At 37.1% G+C, this 19,293-nt stretch overlaps 1 protein-coding gene across 1 annotated transcript; it reads right to left on the minus strand.

Moving 5' to 3' along the window:
- Positions 1-14,441: 14,441 nt before the first annotated feature.
- LOC129681025 (60S ribosomal protein L24-like) lies at positions 14,442-18,681 on the minus strand. Its single transcript, XM_055612909.1, has 2 exons — positions 18,644-18,681; positions 14,442-14,781 (listed from the first exon to the last, which is right to left on the minus strand). The coding sequence occupies exons 1-2, from the start codon at positions 18,679-18,681 to the stop codon at positions 14,442-14,444; spliced, it is 378 nt and encodes a 125-aa protein (XP_055468884.1).
- Positions 18,682-19,293: the final 612 nt, after the last annotated feature.

Genomic DNA, 19,293 nt, shown 5'->3' on the forward strand with positions numbered 1-19,293 from the left:
CGTGGACAATAAACTGCCATGGGCTACATATGTGCAGGGGTTCTAGGTTATCTCCACGCATGGTACTTGGTTGCAGTATGAGTCTCTGGGAAGAACCCTGTGTTCAAATTTTCTGGATCTGTTGCTCTCCTTGTGGAGTTCCTGTTCTCTCCAGCTCTTAGTGTTCCCCACTTCTTAGATAAGATTCCATGCAATCTGCCCAACAGTTGGCCATAAGTCTCAGCGTCTGCTTTGATATTCTGCAGGGTAGAGCCTTTCAGAGGCCCTCTGTGGCAGGTTCTTAGGTTGTTTCCTGTTTTCTTCTTCTTCTGATGTCCATGCTCTTTGCCATTCAGTATGGGGATTGAGCATTTTAGTCAAGGTCCTCTCTCTTGATTAGTTTCTTTAGATGTACAGATTTTAGTAGGTTTATCCTATGTTATATGTCTATATGAGTGAGTATATACCTTCTGTGTCTTTATGCTTCTGGGACAGCTCACTCAGGATGATCCTTTCCAGATCTCACCATTTACCTGCAAATTTCATGATTTCCTTATTTTTCATTGCAGAGTAATACTCGATTATTTAGATGTACCACAATTTCTGCATCCATTCTTCAGTTGAGGGGCATCTGGGCTGTTTCCAGCTTCTGGCTATTACAAATAAAGCTGCTACAAACACGGTTGAACAAATGTTCTTATTGTGTACTTGAGCCTCTTTTGGATATATGCTTAGGAGTGCTATGGCTGGATCTTGAGGAAGCACTATTCATAGTTGTCTGAGAAAGCACTAGATTGATTTCCAGAGTGCTTGTACAAGTTTACATTCCCACCAGCAGTGGAGGAGGGTTCCCCTTTCTCCACAATCTCTCCAGCATGTGTTGTCACTGGAGATTTTCATCTTGGCCATTCTGATGGGTGTAAGGTGAAATCTCAGGGTCGTTTGATTTGCATTTACCTAATGGCTAATGACGTTGAGCATTTAAGTGTTTCTCTGCCATTCGATATTCCTCTACAGAGATTTCTCTGTTTAGCTCTGCTCCTCATTTTTTAATTGGATTAGTTGGTTTGCTGCTTTCAGCTTCTTTAGTTCTTTATATATACTGGATATTAGTCATCTGTCAGATAAAGGATTGGTGAAGATTCTTTCCCAATCTATAGGCAGTCGTTTGTTTTGATGACAGTGTCCTTTGCTTTACAGAAGCTTTCAGTTTCATGAGGTCCCATTTATCAATTGCTGCTCTTAGAGCCTGTGCTGTTGCTGTTCTGTTCAGGAAGTTGTCTCCTGTGCCAATGAGGTCAAGGCTGTTCCCCACCTTTTCTTCTAACAGGTTTAGTGTGTCTGGTTTTATATTGAGGTCTTTGATCCACTTTGACTTCAGTTTTGTGCAGGGTGATAAGTATGAATCTATTTGCATTTTTCTAAATGTAGACATCCAGTTAGACCAGCACCATTTGTTGAAGATGCTATCTTTTTTTCCATTGAATGGTTTTGGCATCTTTGTCAAAGATCAGGTGTCCATAAGTGTGTGGGTTTATTTCTAGGTCTTCTGTTTGGTTCCATTGATCCACCATTCTGTTTCTATGCCAGTACCATGAAGTTTTTATAACTGTTGCTCTATAGTACAGCTTAAGATCAGGGATGGAGATACTTCCAGAAGACCTTTTATTGTAGAGGATTGTTTTAGCAATTCTGGGTTTCTTGTTATTCCATATGAAGTTGAGAATTTTTCATTCAAGGTCTGTAAAGAATTGTGTTGGTAATTTGATGGGAATTGTATTGCTTTTGGTAAGATGGCCATTTTTACTATGTTAATCCTGCCAAGCCATGAGCATGGAAGATCTTTCCATTTTTTGATATCTTCTTCTAATTCTTTCTTCAGAGACTTAAATTTTTTTTCATACAAATCTTTGACTTGCTTGGTTAGGGTTACACCAAGGTACTTTATATCATTTGTGGATATTGTGAAGCATGTTGTTTCCGTAATTTCTTTCTCAGCCCTTTTGTCTTTTGTATACAGGAGGGCTACTGATTTTTTTGAGTTAATTTTGTATTCGGCCACTTTGCTGAAGGTGTTTATCAGCCGTAGGAGTTCCCTGGTAGTGTTTTTGGGGTCACTCACGTATACTATCATATCATCTGCAAATAGTGAAAATTTGTCTACTTCCTTTCCAATCTGTATCCCATAGATCTCCTTCAACATTCTTTTTGCTCTAGGAAGGACTTCCAGAACTATGTTGAAGAGATATGGAGAGAGTGGGCAGCCTTGTCTTGTCCCTGTTATCAGTGGGATTGTTTTAAGTTTCTCTCCATTCAGTTTGATGTTGGCTATAGGTTTGCTTTATAACGCCTTTACTATGTTTAGATATGTGCCTTGTATAATGATCTCTCCAATACTTTAAACATGAATGGGTGTTGGATTTTGTCAAATGCTTTTCAACATCTAGGGAGATTATCATGTGTTTTTTTTTTCTTTTAGTTTGTTAATATGGTGGATCACATTGATGGATTTCCCCGTATACTGAACCACACCTGCATACCTTGGATGAAGCCTACTTGGTCATAGTGGATGATATCTTTGATGTGTTCTTGTATTTGGTTTGCAAGTATTTTGTTCAGTATTTTTGCATCAATGTTTATAAAGGAGATTGGCCTGAAATTCTCTTTCTTTATTGGGTCTTTGTGAGGTTCAGATACCAAGGTGACTGTGGCTTCATAGAATGAGTTTGCTAGTGTTCCTTCTGTTTCTATTTTGTGGAATAGTTTGAAGAGAATTGGAGTTAGCTCTTTCTTGAAGGTCTGGTAGAATTCTGCGCTGAAACCATCTGGTCCTGGGCTTTTTTTTTTTTTTTTTTTTGGATGGGAGATTTTCGATGACCACTTCTATTTCCTTGGGGGATATATGACTATTTAGTTGATTTAACTGGTCCTGATTCAGCTTTAGTAAGTCAAATTGATCAAGAAAATTGTCCATTTCATTTAGATTTTCAAATTTTGTGGCATACAGACTTTTGAAGTAAGTCCTAATGATTGTTTGGATTTGCTCAGTGACTGTAGTTATGTCCCCCTTTTCATTTCTGATTTTGTTGATTTGGGTGGTGTCTCTCTGCCTTTTAGTTAGCTTGGCTAAGGGTTTGTCTGTCTTGTTGATTTTCTCAAAGAACCAGCTCTTGGTTTCATTGATTCTTTGAATTGTTTTATTTGTTTCTAATTGATTGATTTCAGCCCTGAGTTTGATTATTTCCAGCTGTCTACTCCTTCTTGGTGTGTCTGCTTCTTCTTTTTCTAGGGTTTTTAAGTGAGCCATTAAGTTGCTTGAATGAGCTGTCTCGAATTTCTTCTTGAAGGCACTTAGGGCTATGAACTTTCCTCTTAGCACTGCTTTCATTGTGTCCCACAAGTTTGGGTATGTTGTGTCTTCATTTTCATTGAGTTCTAGGAAGACTTTAATTTCTTTCTTTATTTTCTTTCCTGACCCAGTTGTCATTTAGTAGCAAGTTGTTCAGTTTCCATGTGTGTGTAGGCTTTTTGCTATTTCTGTTGTTGTTGAGGTCCAGCTTTATTCCATGGTGATCAGACAGGATACAAGGAATTATTTCAATCTTCTTGTATCTGTTGAGGCTTGCTTTGTGACCAACTATATGGTCTATTTTGGAGAAGGTTCCATGAGATGCTGAGAAGGTAAATTCTTTTGTGTTTGGGTGTTAGTTTTTGTAAATGTCTGTTAGGTCCATTTGATTCATGACCTCTGTTAGAGACATTGTTTTTTTGTTTAATTTCTGTTTTGCTGACCTGTCCTTTTTTGAGAGTGGGGTGTTGAAGTGTCCCACTCTGAGTGTGGGGATATATATGTGGTTTAAATTTTATCACTGTTTTTTTATAAATGTGGATGCCCTTGTATTTGGGGCACAGATATTCAGGATTGTGATGTCTTCCTGGTGGAATTTTCCCTTGATGAGTATGAAGTGTCTTTCCCCATCTCTTTTTATTAATTTTGCTTGAAAGTCTATTTTTCAGATATTAGAATGGCTACTCCTGCTTGCTTCTTGAGTCCATTTGCTTGGAAAGCCGTCTTCTAACCCTTTACCCTCAGGTAATCTTTGTGCCTTAGGTGGTTTCTTGTATGCAACAGATTGCTGGGTCTTGTTTACACATCCATTCTGTTAGTCTGTGTCTTTTTATTGGAGAATTGAGTCCATTGATGTTGAGAGAGAATAATAACCAGAGGCTGTTAGATCCTTTGATTTTGATGTTGGCTGTGGTCATAAGGTTGTGTGCTTGGTTGCTTTTTGTTTTACTGTACTGAGGTTAATTATTTCCTGTGGTTTCTTGAAAGTAGCTAGTTTTCTTGGGTTGTATTTTCCCTTCCAGTGTCTTCTGTAACTCTGGATTTATGTTCAGGTATTGTTGAAATTTGTTTTTGTCATTGAATATCTTGTTTTCTCCGTCTATGAGGATTGAGAGTTTTGCTGGATATCGTAGCCTGGGCTTACATCTGTGTTCTCAGGGTCTGCATGATATCTGTCCAGGCCCTTCTGGCTTTCATAGTCTCTGTTGAAAAGTCAGGTGTGATTCTAATGGGTTTGCCATTACATGTTACTTGGCCTTTTTCCCTTGCAGCTTTTAGTATTTTTTCTTTGCTCTGTATACTTATTGTTTTGATTATTATGTGGCTGGAGGATTTTCTTTTATGATCTAATTTATTGGGTGTTTGGAGGCTTCTTGTATTCTTATTGGCCTCTCCTTTAAGTTGGGGAAATTTTCTTCATTGATTTTGTTGAAAATATTTTCTGGGCCATGGAGCAGGGAATCTTCTTTTTCCTCTATTCCTGTTATTCTTAGGTTTTGTCTTTTTATGTTGTCTTGAATTTCTTGGATGGTCTGTGTCAGGAATTTTTTAGATTTAACATTTTCTTTTACAGATACATTTATTTCTTCCATTGTATCTTCCACACCTGAGATTCTTTATTCCATCTTGTGTAGTCTATTGGTTATGCTAACCTCTGTAGTTCCTGTTTTCTTCCCTAACTTTTTTTGTGTCCACAATTTCCTCCATTTGTGTTTTCTTTAATTTTTCCAATTCTATCTTCAGATCTTGAGCCATTATGTTGATTTCCTTCACCTGTCTGATTGTATTTTCCTTCAATTCTTTCAGCTGTTTGTTTGAATAATCCTGTTTCTTTTATTTCATTCGATGATTTATGCATTTCCTCTCTAAAGGCCACAGACTGTTTGGCTGCAACTTCCTGTATTTCTTTACAGATGGCCATAATCTGTTTGTTTTTATCTTCCTCTATTTCTTTATGCATGGCCATAATCTGTTTGAGTTTATCTTCTTCTAGGTCTTTATGTATTTTATTTTTTCCCCTCTGTTATCTTCTTCATGAACATAGATGTAGGTCATCTTCTTGGATTTCAGTTATGCTGGGGTGTCCACGGTTACTTGTGCTTGGATAACTGGGTTCTGGAGATGCTATATTGCTCTTTCTTTTGTTGGTTGAGCTTTTATGCTGGCCTCTACCCATTGTGCTATCTTAGGTGTTTGGGGTTAGTTTCTGGTGGTTCCTGGAATCCTGTGGTTGAGAGAATCCCCTTGGCAGAAAGATGTTTTTTTTTTTTTTTTCCTGAAGGAAGCCTTCTCAGCTTTTTGGGTAAGGTCACTGGATGGCTTGTTTTTTTCAGGAGTTGCTGCTGCTCATCTCAGGCATGGAGACCTGAATGGTAACTGTAGTCCTTGTTAGTCGAGGGGGTTTTCCTCTTACGTGGAGAAGTCCTGAGGATAGCTGCCCTGCTTCTGGGTTTCTTGCTGTAAATTTAGTGATCTGCTGCTATAACCTGTGTGTCCCATGGTTTGGTCAGTTTTTCTAGGGATAACTGGTTGCCCCTTGGAGCAATATCTGGGGGTTGATCTCAGAGATTCTAGGCTTTTGTAGGTCTGAGGTTGGGGCTCTGTTCCCCAGTACCCAAGCGGTAATCTATGGTGGGTGGGTACTGCTATTCTGGTAACAGCAGTCTATCTGGTGCACAGCAGGTCCCTGGGTTGGGCTGTTCTGCGAGATGTATTCCAGGGATATATTAGGTGGCCTAAATCCGTCCCCTTTTCTTCGTTCCCTGTGGGGTTTTCTCCCGACAAGGACTCCCATTCTCTGTTGCCCTGGGGTGCACAGCTCTGTCTGTGCCAAAGAGCTGGCGTGCAGCAGCTGTCTGTGCTTGTGGCTGGAGCCCATTTCAGTAATGGAGGAGGCTCGTACCCACAGGCCTGTGAGTCTTTTTCCAGGGAAAGACTGGGTGATCCAAGTCAGTACTGTTTCCTTCCTTCCCTGTGGGGTGTTCTTGCGACTGGGACTCCTAGTCTCTGGTGTTTTTGTGCCCACTGATCAGCCTGGGAAGGTGATCAGAACACACAGGTGTGTGGCTCTGGTCTGGCGACCTAGTGCCTGAGTGACATGGGATCTTTTCTGGGTTTTGGCTGGGGGACCTGAGAGTGGACTGGATTGATTCCCACGCTGTGGGAGTTTCCTCTCACTTGGGAAACATGATCGCTGTTATTTTAGGGCCCAGAGTTCAGGCTCTTGGTTGCTGTAAGGAAAATGTTTTCCTGCTCCTCAGATGCAGTGTTTTCCTGGTGCCGCCATCTTGTCCCCCCCATAAAATGTGATTTTTTTATCATGAGCTTTGAATTAGCCAATTTCCACTAATAAAGTCATCACACATTTTACAGTTTTGTATTAGAGAAAGTAAATTGCTCCCAGTACTGTGCTCAGACTTTATTCTAATAGACATGTCTCTCCTCACAGCACTCCAGTTCTACAGTAGGGAAATGCCCTGAAGACAGTGTGCTTGCTCTTCTGTTTTTACCACTCAAAACTTTCAAATGTTGTTAAGCATACTACTTGACCTTGAACATTTGTTTTACTTTTCCTCAAAATAGGTTAAAATGAAAACCTCTCTTGAACACTACATTTCTCATATTGAATATATGATCTGTGAAACATTTTTACAAGCAATGACTCACCAGTGATATTCCATTTTGAGTCATTTAACAATGCTCAGGAAGTTTAATATTCCATAAAGAACCAGATATATCATTCTGAAGAATTCTTTGTAATTGGCCATAAATATCTCACTTATCATTTCTAGTTCTTATCTCTTCCTCTGGGAGAAATAAATGAATTTTAATATGGCAATTACATCTTTTCAAAGAACCTATGAAAGGTAAGGCTACATAAAACATGGGCATGCTGGCTTTAACATTAATTTATTGAAATGATTATTTTTTTCTGTTACTTTTAGTTTTAATAGGATAAAATTTACTGTGGATAGGAAATGCTCATAATGACATTTAAAATACAGTTTTCCCATTTATGTGGACTTTTTTTCCTATTAAACCATTGTCCTTTAAATCCTGAAAAATTCCACTTTTACTATTGATGAAGCCCTAAATATGAATGAGGGTATTGCATTTACATACTATTAGCAGCTTAAGCATGAAGAAGAACACTTGAATAGCATCTCAGGCTTCAACACCATCTCCTGACAACAAGGATTTAAAGACTTTTGATGAAGTTGGAACAAATGTCTCACCAGTTCTACAACTATTGTTAGCTACGATTAAGTAAGCAGACACTTATTAAAACCCTAGAATGTTCTAAAAATTCTAAAAGGTATGGTAGCTGAGGACATCACTGTGTATAATCAACTAGATGAGGCCACTTAGAATATAAGATGAACTTTTCCTTCTGTAAAAATACTCATCATTATTGTGGTCTCTGAATTTCAAATGTTGACCTTTTTCTTTTTTTTATAAATTTTTGATTATATTAATATCTCATTTTCTATTTATTTCTGTTATTTATGTATGAAGCTCTGAAGTTCCTCTCAAATCCATGATATTTCAGAAGAGGTCTTCTGGCCTAATTTCAATTGTTCAACTCCTTTGAATAAACTCTTTTAATATGTTCATAAGATGCTACTCATGAATATTGTCTACCATGTCCTTATAAATTTTTCTGTAGTTAGACTATCTTCATATTGTCTTTCACTCATTAAGGAAATTGTCCCCAGGACCTGTTATTACGCTCCATCATCATAAAGCATATACCTATTTCAAAGCTATTTTATTAATAGTCAAGTACAAACCTTTTTTTCTCTGACAATAATGATGTACTAACTTTGAAGAATTAAACTGAAGCTGAGATCTCTTTATGTTGTCAATGAAGCTATGTTATTTAGCTGGCTTTTCTTCTCTAAGGCTCATTTGCTGACTTCTGCTCATTGTTTCTTCTTGACTTTTGCAATACCAGAGAAGACCCACTCCAGACAGTTTCAGGGAGTGGGTCTTCTCTGGCATTGCAAAAGTCAATAGGTTTCCACTACGTAAGTAGTTGTTTCCATGCAATAAAGCCTGTTGACTGCTATTGGTAAGCACATTACCTCGGATTGAACAGTAAACATCAAACCACCACGCTTTCTATGCAGAAGCACACTAAAGGAGACAAGGAGACATGGTGAGGGCAGACATGCCAGCACGCCAACTACTGGCTACTCATTCTACTTCAGAATTCGGTGTTCTGACTTCTTGGAATACTCAGGAGCATGCAGTGCCATGCTTCTTACTTAGAAGAGTGGTGTGCCAGGTAGGCTGGCCTCCAGGTCATGCTTGAATTGTCTCCTACTCTACTGTTTTATTGTTTGATTTGAGTGATGCTTAAAAAATGTTTCCACTGTAATGAAAAAAATAGAATAGACATGGAGGGTAGAGGGTAGTAGGAACACAAAGGAACAGGTGGGGAGAGGACAGAGGGAAAGATTACTGGGAGAGATAACTGGAATTGGGGCCATCTCTGGGATGAACTAGAAACATAGTACAATGGAAATTCCCAGGAATCTATGAGGTTGACCATAGCACTGAATCCTAGCAATGGGGGATATGGAGCCATGAACTAGACATCACTTGTATTCAGGCAAGATTTCCAGTGAAGCAAATGGGACACCAATCCAGTCACAAAATCTTCAACCTACAATTTGTCCTACATACAAGATGTGCTGGGGTAAAGATGGCATAGAAATTATGGGAGTGGCCAACCCATGCCTGGTACAACTTAAGATCCACGTCATTAGAGGGAGCCCATTCCTAGAACTGCTTGAAGGGCTAAGACCCAAACATTGGATAGCTCAGGAACCTAAAATAGAAACAAGCACAGCTAGCAAAATAGATGATAGAGAGATAGATGAGAGATAGATAGATAGATAGATAGATAGATAGATAGATAGATATATCATCAGTGAAATGATTCCCAATGATATTCTCATACATACATAGATCAATGCAGAGCCCATTGTTATCACAGAGATTTCGTCCAGCAAATGATGGAAACAAATGCAGAGACCCGTAGCCAAACAATAGGTGGACTTTGGGGAATCCTTCAGAAGAGGAGGAGGAAGAATTGTTGGAGCCAAAGGGGACAAGGATAACACAAGGAAAGCCACAGAACAGTGTGTGTTCAGGGCAGTATATCCATAGACAAAACCACAAAAGCAACTAACCTGGACTCCAGGGCCTCATAGAGACTAACCCTTCAACCAGGGAGCCTGCATAGGACTAACTTGGCCCTTTGCACATAAGTTACAGTTGTGTCTCTGACTCTGTTGCCTGCCTCTAGAACCATTTCCTCCTACTGGGTTGCCTCTTTGAGCTTTTAATAGGCAAGGAGGTGCCTAGCCTTACTGCAACTTGATATGCCATGGGTTGTTGATATAATGGGAGGCCTGCCCTTTTCTAAAGAGAAATGGAGGAGAAGTGGATGTGCTGGGGAGGGCCTGGGAGAGGAGGAGGGAGGGTAAACTGCAGTCCAGGAAAGAGAGAGAAAGAGAGAGAAGGAAGGAAGGAAGGAAGGAAGGAAGGAAGGAAGAAAGAAAGAAAGAAAGAAAGAAAGAAAGAAAGAAAGAAAGAAAGAAAGAAAAGAAAGACAAATAGAAAGACAGGAAGAAACAAACAAAAAGGAAATAAAGAAACAAACAAAGAAAGAAAAAAGGTGTCTCCAATGTGGAATTCATACATACACCTAAACATACATCAATGATTTGGGATTTGATATATGAATCTTATGTATAAAGAAATTCAATATTTAAATAAATACTTGACATTACTCATTTCCATCCAAGTTTATATATTGTTCCTTAATATCTTCATTTACATAAATATTTTCAAAGTATCATTAAATTATAATTTTGCCTGTATTTACATACTTATGCATGTAAAAATGTATTACACAGCTTTATCATTTCTGTTATAGTTGTAAAATAATTCACAGTGAAGATAATCTGTATTGTATGACAACATTCTATATTGTATAGATGCAAACATTTCCTTCCTTTCACTTGTGTTTCTTCAGATCAATATATATATATATATATCCTCATAGGTAACCCTCCATTCTACTGAAGAAAATTTTTTTCTTCCTTCAAAATTAAAATTGTACAAAAACACTACAAATTGCACTCAGTATACCTCGCACATTCCACTTATCCTGTCTGTCATTTATCTATTTGCCCAAACCACCAAAAGTAGGTCTTATTTTTCCAGCAAGCAGCTCTTTCTGCTTAAAACGGTAGTTCTCAACATGGGGTCATGGCCTCTAGCTCCAAAAATGTTTACATTGTGATTAAAAACAGTATCAAAAGTACAGTTATGAAATTGCAATTGGAATAATTTTATGGTTGGGGGTCACCACAACATGAGATATAGTATTAAAGGGTCATGGCATTAGGAAGGCTGAGAACCACTGCCTTAAAAGGAAATAGGATCAGCCATGAAAAAATACTTACAAAAAGTATCATAAAAACCTGAACAGGTGTTATGTATTTATTTGTGGATATATATTTATATACATACATGTATGTAACATAATATGAAAACTATGCAATGAGTTTTTAAAAGAGCAAGAATGGGTAAATAGGAGGGTTTGAAGGAAGAAACGGGATGGAAGAAATGATTTAATCATAGTATAATTTCAAAAAAAAGAGGTAATTTAACAAATGTAAAAAACGTGTATGTTAATTTCAAAGGTAGAAAGAAGCAAATAGAATCTCTTTTTATCTTCTAATTAGGTATTCTTTTGCTGTGCGCAATCACCATGTTTCTTATATTTTAATGAAAATAAATAATTTTAACTTTTCTTTCATTCTGTTAGTCCAGGTTTAGTTTTGTAGACAGGTTATATTTATTTATTTTTAATATTTGTATATGATTACATTTATTTTTTTCTCTTTTATTATTTGGAAATGCTCTCCCTAAACAACAAAGTTATAAGATTTGACATATAATTGTATGGAAAGTATGGAACATAGTTGACAGTGCAGTTAGTACTTGGCCAAGACTCAAATATATGTTATTAAATATTAAAATATATTTTAATAAATACATTAATATTCACTTGCAGAGATAAAAATGAAAAGTAAACAAAGAAATACAGTCAATACACAGTGAGAGAAACTTCTTGCCACTGTTTCCTCATTAGCTCAAGCCTTAGAGTAAACAAAATAAGAAACACAAAGTTCCATGTTCTTCAAGCCATTTTTTATTTCTCTGCCTCTCACATAATATATATTGATAAAAGAATAAAATATTTCCTTAGCTCTAAGCCTGCAGCACCAAGTGAAAGTTGTTCTTATTAAATTAATTGACTTTGAGGAACATCATCTTCTATATTTGCAAAGTAATACATACAAATACAAACAAATGGTATAGATTATGAAGATCAAAGAAGTAAGCAGAGAGGATGTTCTGTGACAAAATAAACATTGATAATCTATTAACTATCACCACCATGATTATTTTTTCTGGCCTAACACAAAACATATTACATTAATAGGAAGTTTAAAACATGGAAAAATTATAGTATCAGTTACACATATTTTGATAAAAAATAAAGAACTAGAGTCAATATCTTATGAGATTTGAAAACAGGAATGAACTGACCACATTAAAGAAGCATTAAACTATGTACACCCAAGTAAGTAAAATGGAATGAGCAGGTTATGGGTATATACATACATACATATATATTCACATGCATATATACATATTTATGCAGCAAACATAATCAAAGGATAAAAGGCCATCAGCCTGAGAGTAGAGGTGCATGGGAGGTAAGCGGTTTTAAACTTGAAGTTTAGAAAATGCGTAAATATAGTAATTGCAGGGACTAAAACGAGTAAATAACCATACTGATTTACATACAGTGTTAAATGAAAATCTATGTGTCAATAATTCTGTAAAACAGGAAATAGCAAGTGTATAAATACATACAAATTACCAAAATATATTCTGTGTTATGGTCCAGTTCTCTCTTGTCACACTTTGTAAGGTTATGTTGCCTGCATGATCTTTCAGGTTCATATCTTTCTTGAATAACAAGAAACTTAGCCTCACTAAAAAACTATCTGTAAGCATAGTATTTTGTTTTGTTTTGTTTTGTTTTTTGTCTAGCCCTTTTGTAGGGTATCTTAACACCAGCCATGTTTAGAACGTATGAAACACACTGCAGAATGCTAAGATGCTGGAAGGTTTTTAGGTCCTCTGATTCTAAAAATCCCCTGATTAACTACAAGTGAAAGATCACAGACTAACTTTAGGTGTTGCTTCAGTGTATTTTTTAAAACATAATATTGATTTCTTCTTGAGTGTGGTACCGTCATGCTCTGTTTGGCTTAAATCAGCCTTAAAAGGTGTGTTAATCAGCATTTCCATCCTCTGATCCTCTTCATATCTTACCATATTTTGCCTATGGCATTTTCATAATGAGGTTTATAGTCTCTGACCGATAAGCATAATTTAAGTGATTTATTTTCCTAACATTATTAAAAGCAATTTACACCATTAACATTACTAAAAATGAAAATATAAATAAATTAGGAAAGTAAAATAGTAATTGATCTCATTACAGCAATTATTTACATAAAAAATTAAAATAATTAATTTGACCTCACTGTGTAATCTTCAGACAGGAAAACCCAGGGAATTTCAGTTCTGATTCAGACTTTAATTTTAAAAGCTACAGCCAATATATGTCAGGTGTACCTCAGTACATAGTTCATCATCTTTGTCTATGTAATAAATACAAATGCCATTTAGAAAGGATTGTGGAAGGAAAGAAACTATGAAAATTTTACAGACAGAAATGGTTAAACTATTTGATTCTGAATAAAACCCTCAAAACTCTAGAAATTTTCAACTTAAAAAAAATAATTGATCAGGTTTAAACTGTTTTCAAAGCAACTAGAAAAGGAAGTTTAACAACAAAATTAGGAAGCATGAACAAACTCACAGCTAAATCTTTACCTCCTCTAGTCTAATTAGTTAGGTTGCTGGTCTATTAATTTATCACCGTCATGTTATTTCTTTCTCATTAAGTATGCAGAAGCAGAGAGCATGTTTACCCAATTACGCCTGAAACAATGTTTGTGTATATCGCCTATTACGTTTCAGGCTCTTTAGGTCATATGTGGAGGAGCGTGGGGACAAACACAGAGGTGGAGCAGGATAGAGCACCTAACAAACATGATCTAAATTTCAAAACTTTTGCTTGTTTTTGGCTCAGAGACAGAAGCTATCATGAGTAATTTAAACTAACAGGTAAACAGCAAATATTGCTGAATAAAGTTCCATTTAGTCACCTAGAATTTCAGAATAGTGGGTCACCAGATAAAGTGGTTCCTAACTTTATGAAATTATAAAGCAGACACTCTGCAGAAGAAAGTGAGGCTTCTGGCCTCCATCACATTTAGTGAGAGACCTGCTTAAGGCAAAAAATCCAGTGCATACCAGTCATCTCCAGTTCTAATAAGCCTAATCATTAACATCATATGTAATATCCAAACAAAGAATTTCACTAGTGAGTATGAAATGTAATAACTATAATGTGATTACAGAAAGAGAGAAAACAAACACATGGCATGATTAGAAATATTCGGAACCCAATTTTCCCACTATCCATCTCTTTTCGTTTGTTTGCTTTGAAAAAGTGGTTCCCTGTGTTGCCCTGTCTCACATTTCTTAATATTCAGCCATTAACAATCAGATTTGCAGATATTCAATTTTCATAGTATAAAAGATACAAAGATGGCATTCTCTCAGGCAATCTCAGTCATGAGGGCAAACATTCTCCTTTCTTCTTTGGAAATATTGACTAATCTCCCCAGATCATTCTTCTCCCCAGCTTGGAAGACAGATGAGGTTACCAGCAGCTCCCAGATGTGGTTGGTTTCTCTCCTGAAATATACGCATTGCATAAGCAGAAAAGATTAGCCATCTTTTTGATATCCTGTGGAAACTGGTGCTTTAGGAAGCTGACAAATTTGTCAGTTTTGTTGTATTTGTCGGTGTTGTTGTAGGCAATCTTTTTTTTTTTTTTTTTTTAGAGTTAGAAACAGATCTTTATTTTAAACTCTCTTCTACCAATTTAGCGTTTTCCACCCACTCTGGGAGCAGAGACTTCACAGGCTTCACAATCTTGTTTAGGCTCTGCATTTGTGGGGGCCTTTGCAGCAGCCATTGCTGTCTTCTTTGATGCCTGCTTAGCCTTTTTTGCTTCCTTGGCAACCCTGATAGCCTGCTCTTGCTGCGCTTTCCTAACTTCTGGTTTCTGATTCCTCTTGGCCATTATATCAGCAAGAGATGCACCAGTGATGGCCCGCTGGAATTTGAGTGCACAGAGGGTTCTTTTCTTTTGAATTTCTTCCGACTGTCCCTTCTTGTGCTTTCTTCTGTAGAGGACAGTCCAGTTTATCTGCTGAGAATTCCTTTTGGAAAGGAATGCAAACTCTCATTTTGCATTAAGAAACTAGAAAACCTTTGTGACCTGGTAAGGCTGCTCCCTCCACAGGGGTAGGTAAAAGAGCCAGCCACTGAGTTCATGTCAGAGCCAGCCCCTGTTCCCATTACTAGGGAACCCGCTTGGACAGTGAGCTGCCATGAGCTACATCTGAGCAAGGTTCTAGGTCATCTCCATGTAGGGTCCTTGGTTGGAGTATCTGTCAAGCAGGAGAAGACAGGGAACAGGACAGGAGCCTACCACAGAGGGCATCTGAAAGACTGTACCCAGCAGAGTATTGTAGCAGAGGCTGAGATTCATAACCAAACTTTGGGCAGAGTGCAGGGAGTCTTATGAAAGAAGGGGAAGAAATTCCTGGAGGGGACAAAAGCTCCACAAGGAGACCAAGAGAAAAATCTGGGCTCCTTTTTTCCTATTGAACAAATCTGTCACTTAGTGCAAACCCAACCATCACAAAACTGCTGCTTAGAATAACTTTATTGCTTGATATAAATGGTACATTTAATATTTTATAATTTCAAATATCAAGTTTCTAGATGCAAAACTATTTGAAATAAAATTAAAAGTTTGTATGTGTGTATATGTGTGGCAAGGTCTGTTTGCTTATGTTGGTGTCTGTGTGTGTGTGTGTGTCTGTGTTCCATGGAAATCTACTTGATGGTACGTATGTCTGTCCATTTTCATATGGCTATAAGGGAAAGGCATTAGTTATCTTCCTCTATTGGTCTATGCTTTACTACCTTAGGCAGGATATCTCACTAAACATGAAGCTCATAATTGCATACAGGCAAAATGACCAAGGCTCCTGGGATGTATCTGCTCTACTCAGACTGAAAGTACTAGGTACACCAGCTGTACTTTCATAATGTTTTTTATATATGAGTGTTGGGGATTTTAACAAGGGTTTTTCTGATTGCATTGTAAGTGATTTTACTCATTGAGTTATCACAGCAACTATCCAAGTAATGAATTTTAAGTATGTAAATTAATCATGTTTTATATATGTACTGTATCAGAACAACCTCAACAAGTATGACACAGACCACAGACTTTTTTTATTAAACTCTTATTTCCATATGCATTATTGCTATCAGCAGTTCAATCTCCTGTCCCACGTTTGCCAAACACTGGTTTGTTTTTGTCATTATCATGTGTTCTATAGAATTCTACACTAATGGAATTGTACAGTATGAAATGTTGTGTCTGAGTCATGTTAGTTAGTGTATCACAGTTTGTCTATTCTTTCAAACTTGGGAGATATTTATGGTGTTGCACTTTTTCAGCTAATTTGAAAAGTCTTGTATTAGAAGACAAATGTGTGTAGATTGATAAGCTCATTTGTCCTTGGAAATCATGTATGAGTTAGAGGGTTACAGGAGAAGTGGCTGTTAAAACATACATACAGTAGATAAACCATCCACAGTGTTGATGACTCACTCTGCATCACTACTGTAAATGTATTAGAATTCCAATTAGTACAACGTTCTTGTCAACGCTTGGCATCTTCAGATGCTTAAAACTTAGTTAATTAGCTATTCTAATGGATGCACAGTGACATCTCCTTGTGATTTTTAACTTGCATTTCCTTCCTCAGTAATTATGTTGAACACGTATTTAACCTGTTCATGTCCTGTCTGTGCAGCTCTTTATAAAGATTCTATTGTATTCATTTCCTGAGGGTGGTTAGAGTTTTTAGATACATAAATGTACAGTTATTGACAACACTTCATAATATCTTACATTTTGATGTTTTTCCTTCTGTGATCTCAATGACTCTCAAATGTGACTATTTGAAATCCTTTAAATGGGGAGATGTTTAGGTATTTTAAATTTAAATCACTTTTCATATTCTTCACAACTCATATTCTCACCACTCACTGTTATTTGATTCTATGCTTTAATTTTTGACAACTTTACCATTAATATATTTAGTTAAAGGAGATAAGTTCTCACTATGTAGCCTGTTGTAGTAAAAAAAAAAATGGCTGTTGGACTATATAATGTTTACTATTAATCCTGTGAATATCACAGAGTTATTATCTAACCTGCTATCACAAATAGTAAGACATAGACACCTGTTATATTTATAATTGCCCTATTTGCCTTGGATTGGGCAGATATCCCTATCTATGCTGTCTGAATATTCATCCCTACCCCCATCCATTGCCATCTACCTTAATCCTATCTGGACCATCTTCCATTCATAATCCCATGGTACCTGCTGGCCTTTAACTATCTGATTGTCCTAGCCTTGGCTGTTTATTCCTGGAAGCTGCTGGGTTTCACAGGCCTTAGTGATCAGATGAGGTCTTGCTGTTTTCCTCAAGAAACCACAAACCATTTCCCAACCCCCATCCATTGCCATTTACCTTAATCTTATCTGGACCACTTTCCATTCATAATCCCATAGTACTCGCTTTTCATAATCCCATAGTACTTGCTTGTATTCTTCATCTGGGCCTTCTCACCATATACATATATAATGTGTGTGTGTGTGTGTGTGTGTGTGTGTGTGTGTGTGTATGTGTGTATTCTCATCTAAATGTATTTGGCAATTTTGAAGAAAATATCTATTTTATGGGGGGCTAAGGTTTTGTACCTAAGTTATTTTTATAGTTTGTATCTATTAAACTAAAAGCATCTATCTAGACCTAAAACATCTTTTTAATTCCTAAGCAATTAAGCTAATTGTAATGCTATGATTATCTGTTCTTCAGTTCCATCAGAGACTTGAGAAGGAATAAAATTAATTAGTTGAATAAATAGAAAATGCATGCTAGCAGCTTCCAAAAAATAGATAATTCACAGAGACAGTTTGCTGCCTGAGAGCCATCCAAAACTCTCTATAATGTTGTGGCTGGTTTGCCATATTTGCTGGTCTTGAACTTTTACCTTCTTATTCCAGATACTAAAACTATAGTATTATAGTATTTGGATTAGTCATGATTTCCTTAAAAAAACAAGAATGATAAAAATCAATAAGTCAGTGCAAAAAAATGAATTTATTATGCTGGCTGATAGCATGTGGTCCAGGGAGTCAAACAATGGCTATCTCTTCATTCCAGCTAGAAGAAAAGGCCAAGAATTCTATCCATGTTCAGTCCACAAAGCAGGATGTCTTAACTGGTTTTTAGTATATGTGGGATCCTGAAGAAGTAGTAGGTTTGAAGCCATTGAAGGAATGCCTCAGCAGCAGGACAGATGAACTTGCCAGCAACAGTGAAGTCAAGAAGGTAAAAACAAAACAAAACAAAACAAAAAAAAAAGAAAACAACAAAAAAACTTCCTTCTTCCATGAGATCCTCTCATTACAAATGAGATATTAAGAAAATTAACAGAGAAGTTTGTAACTGTTCTTTTTATTTCCTCATATCAGCCTTTCTAGCTCTCTCTGAACTCTGGCTGGCTGGTTCAATTCAGCTGTTTTGGCTCAAACTCCTCTCTAAGATGACTGTTTCAAACTGCCTTTTCTTAGCTTCTGACTGAATTGATCTGCTTGGCTTCAAACTAATTCTGGTAATATGTTTTAATATTCTGGATCCTTCTCGTTCTCTGGCTTGTTCTGTTTTCACCTGTGTCTAGACTGTTCTCTCAGCAACCTGTCTCTGTAAAATTGTCCCAGTAAAACTCCCACTAAAAGATCATGGTGAAAAATACTCTCCTCTTCTTCACTGCTCTTAAGTAGCCTCTCTTTCCTGTCCTCAGAAGATTTGGGCATATCCAATCTTTGATTCACTCTGTCAAACACCTCTCTTATTCATCACTTTATGTGCCCCTCGATTAGGTATCACTTTCAAACATAGCTGCTTCTTTCTATAAAATAACTTTACCTCCGTTGTTTGGGATTAAAGGTGAGTACTGAAGGCATGACTGTATTCCACCAAAATTATACTTTAGTTCAGAGTGAGTCCACATTCCAGCCAGATCACACAAAACTAGAAGGTCCCTTGCAGAGCAACCATGACCATGCATAGAGAGGATCTTGACTCCCTGCTTAGATGAAGCCCATAGGATTCTCAGTTTCCAAGTCGGTACCCTAGTAAGGGGAACAGGGTCTGTCTCTGACATGAACTCAGTGGTCGGCTCTTTAATCACCATCCCTGGGGAGATGCAGCCTTGCCAGCAACAAAGGAAGACAATGCAGCCAATTCTGATGAGAACTGATAGGTCCTCCTCTATCAGTGGATTAGAGGATGGGCAAACAGGAAGAAGAGGAAGGGTGGGTGGGACTAGGAGGAGATGAGGGAGGTAACTACAGTCAAGATATAAAGTGAATAAACTGTAATGAATAACAAATAAAAATTAAATTAAAATTAAAAATCTATTTTCAATAGAAAAGAAAAATGGTAGTAAAAAATAAATAAATAAAATAAAATATGCAACTAGAAGGAACTCTGCACACTCCCAAAGGAGAAAAGTAACCATAAGTCTATGCCAGACACAAACCTGTAAACCTGCAACAGTGACCTGCCCCTAAGAT

This window comes from Psammomys obesus, unplaced genomic scaffold, assembly GCF_907164565.1.
Source record: "Psammomys obesus unplaced genomic scaffold, mPsaObe1.curated_primary_1811, whole genome shotgun sequence".
Lineage (NCBI taxonomy): Eukaryota > Metazoa > Chordata > Mammalia > Rodentia > Muridae > Psammomys > Psammomys obesus.

What these genes read in the sequence shown, in the direction of transcription:
- LOC129681025 (XM_055612909.1), bottom strand. Translation starts at nt 18,681, where the DNA reads ATGCCTTCAGTACTCACCTTTAATCCCAAACAACGGAG. An exon ending in TTTAATCCCAAACAACGGAG is followed by an intron (nt 14,782 to 18,643) that starts GTAAAGTTATTT and finishes CCTTTCCAAAAG; the next exon opens with GAATTCTCAGCAGATAAACT.